Consider the following 16406-nt stretch of genomic DNA (forward strand, 5'->3'; position numbering starts at 1 on the left):
GTCTTCCACCGCCTCTTGGAGTTGGGTCAAATTCATGTTGGTGGCTTCAATGACCCTGTTCGACCATCTCATCCTCTGCCGTCCCCTTCTCCTCTTGCCTTCACACTTTCCCAACATCAGGGTCTTTTGCAAGGAGTCTTTTCTTCTCATGAGATGGCCAAAGGATTGGAGCCTCAGCTTCAGGATCTGTCCTTCCAGGGAGCACTCGGGGTTGATTTCCTTCAGAATGGATAGGTTTGTTCTCCGTGCAGTCCAGGGGACTCTCAAGAGTCTCGATGATTTTATTTTCAAACAAGAGAAAAGCGCACAAAGCTGAGGAAAAGCGAAACAGTTTTAAGCCCTGAGTCCCTATTAAAAGTATTTCCCCCCCCCCAGAAAAAAGGGAAGAAGTGGGTGGGTTCTGAGTCACAAGTCAAATCTAAAAAACCAAAAAAACAAGTTAATTCTGAGTCAAGTCACCAGTGCGACTTAAGTCTCAACTTGAGTTCCCATCTCTGGAATTTATACTCCCAAATCCAGAGCAATTCTGCAGTAATGTCTCAAGGGTTGATATTTGCAAACGGCAGCAAAAAATCTAGCTTGTTTTTATTTTGCTGTCTATATTCTAATTGGCCCTTTTTTGCTTCTTCTTGCCAAATACATACTGATAACAAGATAGTGTCGTTCCCTCCCCCCCAATGAGCTAAAGAAACAACATGCTGTGAAATGCCTATTAAATTGTAGGTCTTGAGATTAAGGTGTTTGTTGTTGTTGTTGTTGTTTTAATTAGTCTGTGCTCTATGAAATCTGGCAGAGCGTACTTGTATTAATCAAGACTGTCTGGTCTATAGGTCAACCTGGATGCCAGCTTGGATATTAAATGTCGCCCTAGCTTGGTGGCAGTCTCTAGGCCAGATCTGTTGAGCCACATGGGAAACTGGTGACGAGGGGTTGCCACATCATGGGGCTGTTCTGCCAATACCCACCCTGTGTATTTATGATCACAAGAACACAACCTGTGCAAGGTAGTTATGGAGTAACCTTATAGGATCATCCTCATAGGAGTATCCTGCCTCTTTAGAAACATATTTGATATACTGAGGCTGAGCTCAAAACCTACCCTCCTAGACTGCATCACAGCCCAGAAAAGTTTCTTTTCCGGACTACAACACCCAAAATCCTCAAACCATCATGGCGAGTTGCCAAGCCGATAACGGGAGTAGTCTGGCAGCCACCGACCAGAAAGGATCATTTCCTCTTTCTAGGCCACATCTTCTAGTTGCACTTCCCTGTTTACGTTTCCTTTTATTTTAGAAAGCATGTCTGCTTTACTTTCAAATATAAATTCTGGTGGTTCTGCTAGAGTTCATTTTCTCTTCCTTTTTTCCGCACCCAGGAAGTCTGGCAAACTGTCCAGAATAAAGGCAGAGGACAATCTGCATGATTTGTTTCTGATCGGTTGTCTGTTCTTCCTCCACCTCAAATTCAGTGCACACAACCAGAACAGAACAGAACAAGATTTATTGTTTAAAACCACAGGTCGCCACCATATCAACAGCAACACAAAACCTGCACTGACCCCATATATCTATACATAAATTCAAGATAACATAACCTCCCTTCTTTCTTAAGACTCCTGATGCTTGGCACACATTTTCTTTCCTGTGAAAGCAAATTTTGCTACCTGATATTTGCATCCTTACCCACAAACAGTGTGCGAAGTTGGGGGTCTATCACATAGGGGGTCTAAGAATGGCAGCAAGAAGTTGGCTTCTAGGGTGCTCATATCAACACACAACCCAGATCCAGCTCCTTGAATAATAATAATAATCATAGGCCGTCAAGTCAATTCCGACTCATGGCAACCCTTTTTAGGGTTTTCTGGGTATGGAATACACAGAGGTGGTTTACCATTCCTTTCTTTTTTGGGGGACAATCTTGGGACTGTGCAGCTTGCCCAAGGCTACACAGGCTGGCTCTCCACATAGGAGGCACAAAGGGGAATCAAACTCATCATCTCTGATTCCACAGCCAGATTCCTAAGGAACTAAGCTATCCAGCCAGCTACCTCCCCCAGTTTCAACGGCCACCTTGGATGATGCATAATTTACTAGAAATGATAAGAACACACTGCTTGCACAGAGCAGTGGTTCTAAAACATCTTTTTTCTGTTCCTTCCAGAAAAAAAATGCATGTCTCACTCCTTCCACAGGTGATGGATGGGGACATCACCATCTTAGCTTTGAAGGCTCCTGGAAGAACAGAACTGGAAATATTTTGCGAAATGTCATAGTCTTGTAGGATCTGAAGGATGCAGGAAAACCTGCCAAGACAGCAACACCTCAAGATGGAGAGCTTAATCTGGACTTACTCACATGTGAATTTGAGGAGGAATGTCCCAGACTTACAATTTAGAATAACAAGTTTTTGAGATCTGAAAAGAAGAGGGAACACAGCCCTCCGTTGCCTCAAGTCACGTCTGAGATAATTTTGTACCTTCTTTGGGTCAGCCAAGGAAATGCGGCAGGAATAGTAACAATTCTACGATGAAACTGGTTCTGCAGTTGAAAGTCCCTTTTTAAAAAGTTCTTTATTTTTTTAAAAAAAGCTCCTGCAGCAATTTTAGGGCAAACCTGCTTTCAAACCAACCTGATTTCAAACAAACTTAAAATTGTATTCTCGAAGGCTTTCACGGCCAGGATCCGATGGTTGTGGTAGGTTTTTCGGGCTGTTTGGCCGTGTTCTGGAGGTTTTTCTTCCTGAGAAGACAGACAGAGTTCTAACTCCTGTCCTCTGAAGATGGAGAACGGCAAAACGTTAGGAAGAAAAACCTCCAGAACACGGCCAAACAGCCCGAAAAACCTACAACAACTAAACTTAAAATTGCATCATTAAGTGTGTGGTAAGTTAAAATGGCAATTCTGTTGAAATAGGTTCTCCAGATACAAAAAGTATGTTTGGGAAAATGATAGACTTTGGATGAACAGGTAAGAACCTTGAAACGGTCCTGCAGCTAACAGTGGATGGTACAGAATCATAGTCCCAAAGTTCATGCCTTGAATCAAATTCGATGCGGCAACAGGCAGGAAGCATCTCTCCTACCCTGATATAACTTCTGGAGACCCTAAGAATTGAACACAAAACTTGGCTTTCTCACTTCTGGCACCAAACTTTCAGTCCAGCATGGACAAGGTCCATGGAGCAGGAAAATACACGAAAATACACACTCAACTGGGAAAAAGCCACCACCGTTATCAATATTCCATGGGTGGTAGCAAGGTTCTGAAGTCATTGTGTCCTCACCCAAATTCAGCTCCAACGGGATAACTATGAATACATTGCAAAAACCCAACTTCGGCGATTTACATAAACCATGTTAACAAGGAAGGAAGGGAAGAACCTAGCTAGCTCCTGGTACCTCAAAAATTCAAACATGTATGGGGATGTAGCAGAGCACCTTCCAGAATTAAGGAAGGACATAGTCTATAAGAGCAGAGTTGGGTCTGTGTTGTCGTTATTGTGTGTTTTTAAACATACATTGCTTTTATGTGGAGAGGGCTGACAAACAAGTCACATTGGCAAACCCTCCCACTCCGTTTGGCCCGAACGAAGGGAACGCGTTAGGACAAGAAGCCACGAAATCTTTCACACGGGCAGGTGAGCAGTTTCTGGAGGAATGTATCATCAAGTAATGCCAGTGATGAAAGAGGGAAGTCCTTGTTCTTTATCTTGGACCGTGTGTGAGCCCAACGAGATGAACAAAGCTGCTCTTGGGCAGGGAATTTAAAAGTAGGAGCCCATGAGGCATTGTCGTGTAGGGCTGGTGGAAAGGGTTGACTTAAGACAAAACTAGGATTTCATGCGCAAAAAAAAGTTGGTCTGATAGCTGAGTTCAATGTTGTTGGTGAGGAAATGCCTTCTGCAGCAGCTGAGGCCAGAAGGCTAGCTCAGGGAGCATAGACAGGCCTATGGCACCTCAATTTTGCCTTCCAAAGTCTTGCCATTATTCGGATTATCGGGCAGAATGGTCTTTGCAGGCATAAGGCAGCAGCCTCATGCTGAGATTGTGGCTATTGAATTAGAGACGGACAGGGGCATTACAGAAAAGGAATTTTTTTAAAAACCACACACACAACTTATTGTGTCTGAAAATCCATCTGTGAGTAAAGCAGCAGGAGGCGATTCTTAAACTTATTTATGGAAACCCCCTAGAGTTGCCTTCCATGTTTGCAGGCCTGTCCTTCAAAACTAAGAAAGAAGAGACAGGGGAACCTAAAAAAAAAGCTCAACGCGCCCACGTGCATACTGGTTTAGAACAGACGAGAGCAAAGTTATCTTCTCTGTCCCTCACCAAGATGGCAAGAGATTGTTTTCTGGACGACAGCTTCCGGAAACCCACGGCCAGCTTGACGAGTGGCCATTCTCCCTGGAGGAACTTGGGAGTTGTTGTCCAAAACCCAAACGTGCCCCATCTCTGATCTACTGGCTTATTCACTTCCCCCCCCACTAGTGCACATCAGTTGTGGCACCATCGGACTTTTCCAGTTTTTGGCATAAAGAATTTTGGCTGCAGTGACTATGTATATAACTATATATTCCTTTGTCTTATCTATGTTATCAGGTATCATACTCAATAGAAACAGAAGATCTTATAGAGAAGATACGGGAAACAGCGGAAATGGACATTTTATCAGAAGTAATGAAGGCAACTGAAAGATGGGACTTATTCTATAAATGGATAGAGTCAATAGACAACATATGAAGAGCATACATTGAAATGAGAACTTAAATCTGGAAGACAGAAAATAGTAAAAAGAGTAATTTGAAATTTTGATATGGCAATATGTATAGAATGGATGTTAGTATGATATTGTTTCTCCTCTTCCCTCTGAACCTCAATCCCCTTTTTCCTTTTTGTCACCCCTTGTTAAAAATAAAAATGTAAAAAATAAATAAAAAATTAAAAAATCAGTTGTGGCATGTATTAGAGCTCTTTCTTGGCACCTTTCTGCCTCTCCCGCCCCCCAGGACCTACCATCTGAGGCAATCGCCTCACTCTGCCCAACTATAGGACCGGCCCCGTTCAATGTGTTCAGGTTCAAGAATGTGACCCATTGGTACAAACCTGGGTTCATATTTTGGGGGCATAAAACTGAGCAAACTAGGTGTGTCTGACTTCCAGGCGCACACGTCTAACCAAAAATTGTGATTTGAGGTGGCCTTAATCCTGCTTGTTTTTTCCAGCTTGGTCCCCCACGGAGACTTTCCTGGCTGTCATAAAAGGCAGAATGGCTTTATTCTTAAAACCAAACGGCCGTAAAAATCAGCAAACCCAGCGCCGAGTGTATACGCTGAGGTAAGGGAAAGTAAGATAAGCCGATTGCATCTTGTGATGTTGACATCTGCGGGGGCTTCTAGAACTTTGTTCTTTTGAGCGAAACCAGAGTTTTTGAGGTCGCTTCTGACTTCCGCCCTCCCGAAGCTGCAGCCACCGCCAGAGGGTTGTTCAAACAAGCCGATGCCTTGGGAAAGCGATGATGTTGCACTTTCGAAAGGAGATATTTTTGTTTTGGTCAGGTTGGTCTGATTAGTGATTCAGCTGGGGTTATGATGATGTGGGCAGTGAAGAGGCTAGAAAGAGGGCAATCGCTCGTAGGGAAAGGGGAGCGAGGAGTGGAAAAATTAAAGCAGTTTGAAAAACAGAGGAATGTTTCCCCCCCAAAATGTTACTACGAACACACACAAAACAAAGGAGGTGAACAAGCAAAATCCAATCTGCTCTACACATCTAACACAAAATTAATCATTTCCACATGGCCAGCAAAGGAAAACGTTCATCATCAACCAACTTGTTTTGGTGAATTTCAGTGTGAATCTGGAGGTCAAAAGAGGAGACGCATTGTGTCTTGGATCCAGAACTTGGAAAAGTCCCTTTTTTGGGACTATAACTTCCAAAATGGGTAGTCATGATGGTTAGCCGTGCAAGTTGGAGAATTCTGGGGTAAGCAATCCATAAAAATAACTTGTCCAGGTTCTGCTGGTATCTAGAGCCATTCTGGTTCAAAAGGGCCTTGAATTAGCAGTGTGTACTGTTGCGTTTCTGGACTACAACTCCACCTTTCCCAACATTATGGTTATTTCCAGAGAATCCTGCCTTCTCATGATGTGTAGATGGGGCCATATTCACTGCTTGAGCAAAGGAAGGAAGGAAGGAAGGAAGGAAGGAAGGAAGGAAGGAAGGAAGGAAGGAAGGAAGGAAGGAAGGAAGGAAGGAAGGAAGGAAGGAAGGAAGGAAGGAAGGAAGGAAGGAAGGAAGGAGGGAGGGAGGGAGGGAGGGAGGGAGGGAGGGAGGGAGGGAAAGAAAGAAAGAAAGAAAGGAAGGAAGGAAGGAAGGAAGGAAGGAAGGAAGGAAGGAAGGAAAGGAAAGGAAAGGAAAGGAAAGGAAAGGAAAGGAAAGAAAGGAAGGAAGGAAGGAAGGAAGGAAGGAAGGAAGGAAGGAAGGAAGGAAGGAAGGAAGGAAGGAAGGAAAAGAAAGAAAGAAAGAAAGAAAGAAAGAAAGAAAGAAAGAAAGAAAGAAAGAAAGAAAGAAAGAAAGAAAGAAAGAAAGAAAGAAGGAAGGAAGGAAGGAAGGAAGGAAGGAAGGAAGGAAGGAAGGAAGGAAGGAAGGAAGGAAGGAAGGAAAAGAAAGAAAGAAAGAAAAGAAAGAACTTTCCACTTTGAAAAGAGGTGGTGGAGCTGAGTTTCTCACTGGACACAAACGATTTCTTAACTGAGGCTGTTTATCTAAAAATGTGAGCCCAAAGATAAAAGAAATCCTTAAAGTTTCCAGGAGGAGGTTACTGCAGTTCAGCATTTGTGGCTGGAAGGGGGGAAGTGAAGGAGGCTCAAATCTCTGGACAAACATTTTGCCATGAACGGGAATAACCCTCCCGGGCTCCTCCTCTCTGGCCGGATGAAGGGGGTTGCCAGGTCAAAATCGGGGGAGAAAAGGAACATTGTAGAACTGGACTGTTTGTTCCACGGAGCTGTACGGGTGGGAAACAAAAAGGGCTTCCATTTATGTTCAACAGGGCTACGTGAAGCCTGTGGGAATAAAACACAGCATTGAAGAGGAACGATCAAATTTAAAAATAAATCGAGCGCTTGGGTGCATAAGGGGTTGTATCTTTGCTGTCCCTGTTGACATACGTTTAAACTTTCAAGACCACTCCAACATTGTTTTTATTTTATTTTAAGCCACTTCAACCCATGTCTTCATCTACGGCATGATCCTTCTCCCAAGACAGGCAATAAATCTGAAAAATACACAGTCCCATTGACCAAACAGTATTGTTGTTGTTATTATGTGCTGTCAAGTCGTCCCAGGAATGAGCGCTCTCTGAAATGTCCTGCCTTCAACTGTCCTGCTCAGCAATTGCAAAGGCAAGCCTGTGGCTTCTTTTAGGGAGTTGATCCATCTTGTATTCGACCTTCCTCTTTTCCTGCTGCCTTCCATCTTTCCTAGCATGCTTATCTTTTCCAGAGAATCCTATCTTCTCAGGATGTGCCCAGAGTAGCACAACCTCTAATCAAACAGTGAGGTCAGCTTTCATCAGCGAAATCAGCACTCAAAGACTTACCTGGTGATGTATTTGTGATGCAGAAGGTTAATTTGTTTACCCACTGCTGGTATTGTTTTAACCGATTTCACTATTTAATCAGTCTGATTGTGTGCTTGTCTGTTTTTAAAGCTGCAAATCCTTAACTGCGATTCCCCCCCCCCCCTTTTAGCATTTGGGGGAAAGATAGTGGGGCAGAAATGAAACATTCAGTTTGCACAACTATATTACCTGCATGAATTTTTAGTCCTCGGAACTATTCTGGGGATCGTCTGCATCTTTTTAACCAATAACCAGTCCTAATGTGTTCGGTTGCCTCCTGCACTTTGCTTCACAAAATGAAATGAAACCAATGCCTTGTGCAAAATACAGAAACGTCAAGGATCACAATAAAATGGTGCGCCTTGCTTCATTCCTGCGGTGAAAACAAGAACTCTTGTGAGGATCAGGGATTTATCAGCAGGTTCTATTAAGACCACTTTGGACAAGCCATTTTTTTGGGGGGGGGGACCTTTTCGGTAGCCCTAGTTGTGAGGGTCAAATCAGATATTAGCATGTGAGAAGACGCTAATGTTTCATTCAACCAAATCTCACCCAGTCTTGCACGTGAATGGCAGAGAAGCAAGCTCAGCTAATCACAAAACAGACGAAGATACCCTGCAAGGCAGGGAGGATTAGAGAAATTTATAGGATTAAAGTCATACACCATTAACACTTCAGGAGCTTCTATTTCTTATGACAAGCTCTCTCTGTAATATCTACTGAAGACCTAAGATGTTGCCGCCCCAGAGCATCCGGGGTTGATGTCGGTGCATGTCTTATAAACTCTTCCTTCCCTCAGAGAACAACCAAAGGCTTTACCAATGCATTTTGGGATGTAATCCCATTATGCAATGTAAGTGAGGCTGTCAGGGGGGAAAAACATGAGAGAAAGACGGAATGAAAGGGCAAATGAAGAAAGAACATGGAACGAGGCAGCTTGTTCTGGGAGATTTCTAACCAGGGCAGCATTTTTGAACCCCAATTCCTGAAACATGTTAGGACAAGCACTCGTAGATTAAAATAATTGTTGCTTCTGGCTTTAGCCACACCGGGAGAACCCGTCTAGCTCCTATATGCATATAAAATTTGCTTCCCTTGTGCATGTCTGTGCATTTGCACACAACTCCATTGCTCCTCTTTATTTTCTATTCATTTTTGAACCAACATAGTTACACCGCTTTTCATCTTTAAATAACTCCAGGCACAACTGAAGGCTGTGTTAGAATACCGGAGATCCACTACGTCACAAAGGAACCTTGTCTGTTTGCCTTCCTGGGTATGAAAAGATATCAGCAGGTGTCCTTTAGAAAGGAATATCTGTTATTTGGAGAGAGTCAGAACCTCAAGACAGTGATTTTGTGGGGAGGCTTGCTTTATCATCAAGATATTTTGCTGTCTGAGGCAAAGGATGTCCCCTGAACAGCCCCGATACCATAAACTTTTATCCCTTTTTCTGGAAGTAACCATATCATAATAACTAATCTATCTGTTGGAATGTGCCCTTTCAGAAAATCAAAAATCTACTGGGGAAGGCAGGCTCCATATCTTGACATGTAACAGATTAGCTTGATTTTGTTTTGTGGTTAGTCACTGAAGGAGCAAACACAAGTTTTGTGTGCAAGTCAACAGCTCTGGCATGAATCTTTGCAACAGAGGGAAAAACATAAATAGCAAGACTTTTAATATGTAATATGCTCCTCGCACACAAGATTCCAAAAGTCAAGAGCTTAATCTTTCCACAGACAAACTGGCTGGGCAGGCGAATAAACTCTTCATTTGCTATCTTAAGGCCAACCTAAGTTATTTTGCCATCTGAGGTGAGGGGAGAAGATGGCAATCTCTCCCGCTTTCAATAGACAGGGAACCGGACTGGTTGTTGATCATGACTTGAACGCAGAACGCGACAGAGGGAAGCAGGGCCTTTGAGGGGTTCGGGACAGTCCATGTGGCGCATGCAGCTCTACGCTTTGAGAGCCGCCTGCCGCCTGAAACAGTTGCCCCGTTTTGCCCAACGGTAGGGCCGGCCCTCTGCGACGTCCTTCAGTTCCAGCTGCTCTTTGACACCACTCAAGCGTTGTTTGGGCAAAATGACCCGCTTTTCGAAGGTCTCGGGGACTTTTTGCTCCCTCTCACCCTTTTTTTGGAAACTCAAGCAGTAGAGGCCAGCCCTCAAATGTGAAGAAACCGGGAAAAGATCATGCTTTAAAGAATAATAATGAAAAAAACCATCCTACAGTGGCCTGTCTTAAAGTTGTGAAGAAATGGGATTGCATAAAAACAAAAACCTAGGAGGGGAAGAAGAAAAGGAAGAAAGAAAAAACACCACTCTCTGGCTGGCGGCTGCTGGAGAGGCGATGGTGCAACCTAATTATGAGGGGGGGAGGAGAGTAGCCAGGTTGGATTGCACCCCTTGGGGGGGTGAAGGGGGCGGAGGATGGAGGGAGGGTGGCAGGTTTATAGCAAGCAGCACCAGGGTAAGAATGCTGATTGCTTTCTGCATGCTTATTTCTACTCCCAGCAACAAGTAAGTGGAAGATGGAGGCGGGGTGGGAGAGAGATATTTGACTTAGCTTAGGATGGTGTTTGTGTGTGAGAAAGAGGCGTTCAGATGGTTTTCTTCTTTTCAATGTTAACAAATTTTGGCATGGAAAAAATAGGCGATGCCTTTATAGACCACTAAAAAAAAAATCACCCGATACTACACGAGCTTTCGTGGATTAAAAAAAACCACTTCGTCAGGTATGTACCAAGAAGAAGAACTGTAAGTCCAAGGTTTATAGCAAGATGGATTTTGCCCGGAAAGTATTGCCTATTTTTGCATTTGTATTTTATTTGTCTGGACTACACGGCTACTTCAATGAAAATTTTGGCATGTAAATAATTAGATAGCGCAGGGAGTGGGGCAAACCTTGAGCACAAGCAGTGTGTTATCCTTTTATTTTAAAAAAGGATGAGTTTTCTTTTGTGTCTCTTAATAGAGCTCAGAAGACTCCTTTTTGGACTACATCTCCCATATTCCCCATGCTAGCACTTGAAGCCACTGAAGGCACAGGTTCCCATTTTAAGAACATGGCTTAATGAGATACCCAGCAATGTTTTCTTGATTGGTTGGCAATTTTTTTGCTGTTTGTATCTGGAGAGGTAAGGGGATGAGTGTCGTCCATAGATACCCTGATTGGATGGGTTCAAACTTTGCTTCTGTCATAAACTGCCTTAAAAGAAGCTGTTATTCCTCGGTCTCAGCTTGATTCTATCCTTTACCGTGTGGAGCTAAGAAAGTCAACCTACCTTACAGCCTGGTGTATCCATCATAATTAGATACTTCGCATGGAATGTTTTGAATGTCAGAAAGCTCTAAAGAAATCCTACGTCTTATTGTTGCACACTCCCCCAAGCACAGAGGGGCAGAGTGACCTGGCTTTAATTTCTTTTAGACAGGCAATACATCACCTTCCTTGCTTTAAGACTAAACCAGACCACAGTCATGGCATTATCATTGTTAGAAACACTCCTTGTTTCTCAGCATTTGCTGGCGCGTGGGGAGGACCAAAGGGGCCAGGCCTTGAAAACGGGAATCGAGTTCTAAAAATGTGCAAAACCACTGATTCTTAAAATTTCTGGAAGCAAATTAGCAGCTGTTGGCAATTGTTTTAACTCGCTCAGCAAAGATCTTGAAAAGATTCCTGTTGCTGAAATTCGTACAACGAGGAGGATAACCTTATTTGATGTTGCTTCCATATTCTTTTAATGTTTAAATTCTTTTAATTTCTTGCCTTAATGTTCAGTCCTCTGCTGTTTTTTCTACCTTGCACCCTTTTGAGGCTGTTTGTTGCTATTATTATGCCCCAGAGAGACCCTTTGTTTTCATTTTCTCCACCAGAAACTCTGCGAAGCCCCCAAACCATGCAGCTTGCTTTCTCCGTGGCTGTGGTCCTCGTGGCATTGTCTGTTGTGGCAGGTAGGAACAAAGAAACACAGTGACTCTCCTTTCACTTCTGAGTATAACCAAGCTGGTTGGGAGATGCTAGAAGCTGTGATAGAGTAATACAAAGACAGACAGACACATACACTGACATACACATAGGCACATTGCAGATGTGTTGGACCACAGCTTCCAGAATCCCACAGCCAGTGGTGCAGACTATGGTATTCTGGGAGTTGTAGTCATATCTGCAGGATGCCAGGAGGGAAAGATTGTTTGCCATATGGAAACTGTTGCAGAATTTTGAATTTTTGGTTAAATTCCTCTAGCTGTGCAGGATTCACAGAGCAGAATACAGTGGTGCCTCGCTTAACGGGTGCCTATTTAACAATGAGATCGCATAGCGATGAAGATTTTGCGATCACCTTTGCGATCGCATTGCGATGTTTTAAATAGGGAAAAATCGCTTTGCGATGATCGGTACCCTGTTTCGCTTACCAATCATCGCAAAGCAATGATTTTTAACAGCTGATCAGCGGTTCCAAAATGGCCGCCGGGTAAAAAAAAATAGCCGCCTGCTGTTTTCTGGGATGGATTCCTCGTTTACCGGGCAGCGAAAACGGCCACCGTATGAAGGGTTTTCGTTTAAAGGTGAGTCTGAAGCCCATAGGAATGCATTGAAGGGGTTTCAATGCATTCCTATGGGCTTTTTTAAATCGCATAGCGACGAAATAGCTTTGCAGCGATTTTTGCTGCACCGATTATCGTCGCTATGCGAGGCACCACTATAGCGTCACATTTCCACAGATTAATCCACCCCTTTTTCTCATTAACTGGCACTTACAGTCTCAGTAACCCATGGTGAGGTATTAGTAGGAGAAAGAATAAAAGATTTAATGACTTACAGTTGAACAGATCAAACAGCAAACGGACAAGCACGCCTACTTTCAACAACAGACTTCAGCAGACTATAACAGAGGGGGAAAGCACCAAGCAGAGAGCTGGGACTCTCTTTGAATTCAGAGGCAGGGAAAGAACAATTAGTTAGAGATGGATAGATTGACAGTCCCTGCAGCCCAGAAAGGACCCTCCCAGCCAAACCTACTAATGGCAGCATGCGAGGTTGTTAAAAAAAAAAACCACACACCCTCCAACAGAAACTAGGGCAAGAAAGTCTGGTTCCTGCTTCTTTTTAACAATGTAAGGAGACAAGAAGGGGAGAAAAACAGGGAAGGGCTGCAATAGCAGTATCCTAACGTGCCCCATTGGTAGGTGGGCGAGGTGGTGACAGATAAGGTACCACCTGCCTTTTCGGGCAGGTTGTCTCCACCTTTAAGAGCTGTAAGATGAATGGGACAGCTCTCCTCCCTTCGCTGCTACTCCGCATGGATGGAAGATGCCAAGTGTGGGAGGAATCTATTAGACATCTATCGAAATGTTTTCTTTATCCTTCTGTAAGCCCTGGCGTTTTCCCACGCCTGATGAAACCACTTTCTCGAGATCTTGAGATTGACCTGTGGATCAGCACTCTGGGAATGGAGAGACCTGTTAGCATCTTGACTGACAGTGACAAAACAGACCGAGTCTTTGAAGACGGGGTTTTTAAGGATGGTGGGAATAGCCGAAGACGGAGACAGGCATCTGGGCTGTGCAAATCAAGGGGAGGAGCTAGGCAGAGGGAGGTCCAAACTATTCAAATAAAAGGAAAGCGTAGCTTCCTTTCTGTCCACCAGTTATGAGAGCAGAAATGGAAAACGGATGGCTTTCCGGTTGGTGGACTGCAAGCATCATGGTCTTTTATCAGCATCTCTGCTGGCTACGGTTGATGATGTCCACAGTTCAGAACAGACTGAAGAGCATAGCGCTCTTGTGGGGTGAAGAGCTGTGTCACTCAGCTGCTGCAAAAATAAAACATTTTTTAAAAATTACAGTAAGATCCCCTTATCTGCAGGATCAATATCCGCTGATTTGCTTATTTAATATTAAAAGTATTAAAAGAAAAATCCTAGAAATATGTATTCCTAAAGATGACATTACCAGAACTGGCCACGAGAGGGAGACAAAGACCATGCTGTGTATATATAGCATTTGCTATTAAAATAGTATTCACTATAATCGACGTTTTTCAGCATCAATGGAGATGCTTGGAACTCAACCCCTCCCCCCCCGATCCAGGGAGCCTACTTCTATTAGATGGGCAACATGAAGGGCCCAGTTTCCTTCTTTAGGGATTGTTATTTGAAAAGTAGATCTGGGCTGGCCTCCTGCAAAAGGGAGATTCTTTGGTAGCCCTTCCAATGGAGAGTTGCCCTTCTGGGAGCGACTTAAATGTGGCTCACCTGGGGAGAAAGGCCTACGCTGGAAGGCCATGTAGCCTAGCTAGGCCTAGCTTCCTGTTCAGAATGCGGAAGTTGCCCCAGTGCTCCTTGGGAGTTTTCTTTCTGAACAGGAAGCTACGTCCAGCTAGGCCTAGTTGGGTGACGTTGCCTTCCCGCTTAGTCCCTTCTTGCCCTTTTCAGGTGTCTGCCTGGCAGGGGGCACTCCCAGAGTTGAGAATTAATGGGATTTGTAGTCTCAAATGTCTAAATGGCACATATCTATGAGCCAAAGATAAATTTAAAGTTCTTTTGCAATGTGGATAAAAGAAAAGTGGATGGCAGTAGAACAGATGCAATAAAGGATAATACATGCCCTGATTTCAATGTACAATGGTGCCTCGCTTAACGATTGCCTCGCTAAACAATGAAACCGCTTTATGTTCCTATGGGGAAAATTCGCTTAATGATGAACAAATTAACATCGTCTTGCGAGGCACCACTGTATACATAAAAGAGCACCCAGCTTTAAAAGAAGACCAACAGAGCTTCTAGAGTTTTCAAGCCCTGGAACCTAAATTGTATGTGTGTGTGTGTGTGTGTGTGTGTGTCTGCGTCTGCGTCTGTGTCTGTGTCTGTGTGTCTGTGCTTCTTTTCCCTGTCTCCAAGACTCCGCTGAGGATCCGGTCACCAGCACAGAGCCTACTCTGGCTCAAAAGTTCGAGAAATTCCAGCATGGTCTCCAGACTTTTGCAGAACGTGTTGGGGAGAAGACCAAAGCTGCTTTTCTTGACCTGCATCACAGTGAAATCGGCAACAAGACTAGGTGAATATCTGTTAGTTTTTTTACAAAGGAAGGGGGAAGGTGCAGGCGTGACCCAAGAAGATCTCCTTTCTTGCTTGAACCATGAACCGTGGAGAAAAGCGACCTTACACTTGATCTTTTAGGGTTTTAAAACTTCCCCTTTATAAAAATCTGATTTTTCTTTTTCTCATCCACCCAAAGTCTCCATGCGACGCCATGAATCCTAGACTGCAACGTTATCCCCTAGGTGGCAGCAGAGAGCTGCCAAAGTTTGGCTCTCCCGAAATTTTGCTGTGGTCTGCTAACTAGGCGGCCATTCCTAACCCTCTTTTTTTGGGGTTTTTTGCTGTAAAAACAATAGGAAAGAAATCAGAATTGTGTGAGGCACATCACAAACCTTATAAGGTGGTGTGTGAAGAATTGCTTCTGGTCTGTGGCTTCCTTCCTAAGTGCCAGGCCCCCCCAGAGGCCCATGTTAAATATTGTCTTTCCTTTCTGTAAGCCGTCTTACAGAAAGGAGGGGTGAAAATATTCTAAATAAATAAAATAATAAATATGGCCTCCATGAAGAACGGCTGTGGCTAAAGCATCCTTTGCTTTCCAGTCCGTGAGGGATGTGTGTGTATGTGCATGGAGGGAATGCCTTGTTCACCGTGGCCCTCCCACCATGTTTCAGCAGAGATTAAAGTAAAACTAGCCAGCTAGGGACGTGGTGGCGCTGTGGGTTAAACCACAGAAGCCTCTGGGCTGCAAGGTCGGAAGACCAGCCATCATAAGATCGAATCCACGTGATTCAGGGAGCTCCTGTCGCTTGCCCCAGCTCCTGCCAACCTAGCAGTTTAAAAGCATGTAAAAATGCGAGTAGATAAATAGGAGATTTGGTACTTTCATTTTGGCCTCAAACTCCCATTAAGCAGAATCAGCATGGCCAACGATTAAAGGCTGGACATCTGGACAACTGAAGGTCCACATAACGCCCAACCGACGCCCAGGGCTTGTGTTCCCACCTATAGAGCTGTAAGTGGGTCAGGGCAACTGGGGTGCCAAAACTCACAAGGGTGCAAACTTTGCTGCTGCCAAGGCAGGGAAGTCAACTGAAAGAGAGACAAAAATGCAGACATCAAAGTTGCCAATTACGGTTCTTCTTATTCATTCACGTGGCTTCACCGTGAGAACAGAAGGATCCACGGAAGGCAGGTTTTTTGGAGATCTAGAGGTTGCAAACTTTGGTGGGAGGAAAATAATGGGCATTGGGCAAGAATGTGGAAGGAGAGAAGGAGGAAGCATTAAACAGAGGTTTTGGGAGAAGGCGCCCGGTGGGCAGAGAGGAGGAGTGGGTAGATTCGCTGGAGAATGCAGGAGAGTTTTTAAGGGGCCGGAATGTTCGGATCTTCTCACGGTTACCTTACTATTAACAGGAACTGGTTCACTGAGAACTTCCAGAAGCTGAAGGAAAAGTTCAAGGCCACTTTTTCCAGCAATGACGGTTCTGACTGAATCCAACGGTGGAGAAGAGTCATGACTTCCAAATCCTGACCATACATCTCTGACTGGGGTTTCATCTGAGCCCCCCTCTCCCCCCCCTCAAGGAGTAATAAGAGTAATCTCATCTCTTCTCAAATACGTTGCACTACATGGCTATTCCTTCATTTTGTACTCTCTCTCTTTCTCTTTTTTTGCTATGTTTTTATTTGCAACGGAACACAAATAAACAGAAAACCTCTCATTGGGGAAATGGACCCTCT

At 44.1% G+C, this 16406-nt stretch overlaps 1 protein-coding gene across 3 annotated transcripts; it reads left to right on the plus strand.

Moving 5' to 3' along the window:
- The first annotated feature begins 9444 nt into the window (after window positions 1–9444).
- Window positions 9445–16396, plus strand: APOC1 (apolipoprotein C1). Of its 3 annotated transcripts, none has more exons than XM_072980022.2 (4): window positions 9445–10143; window positions 11500–11577; window positions 14526–14682; window positions 16080–16396. In XM_072980022.2, exons 2-4 carry the CDS (start codon window positions 11523–11525, stop codon window positions 16156–16158), a joined length of 291 nt encoding a protein of 96 aa, XP_072836123.2. In that variant the 5' UTR covers window positions 9445–10143; window positions 11500–11522; the 3' UTR covers window positions 16159–16396. The 3 variants fall into 3 exon arrangements, with proteins under 3 accessions (XP_072836123.2, XP_078236214.1, XP_072836122.2); XM_078380088.1 differs by having other exon boundaries at window positions 9952–10358; XM_072980021.2 differs by having other exon boundaries at window positions 10039–10093.
- Window positions 16397–16406: the final 10 nt, after the last annotated feature.

The sequence above is a fragment of the Pogona vitticeps genome, chromosome 9, assembly GCF_051106095.1.
Source record: "Pogona vitticeps strain Pit_001003342236 chromosome 9, PviZW2.1, whole genome shotgun sequence".
Lineage (NCBI taxonomy): Eukaryota > Metazoa > Chordata > Lepidosauria > Squamata > Agamidae > Pogona > Pogona vitticeps.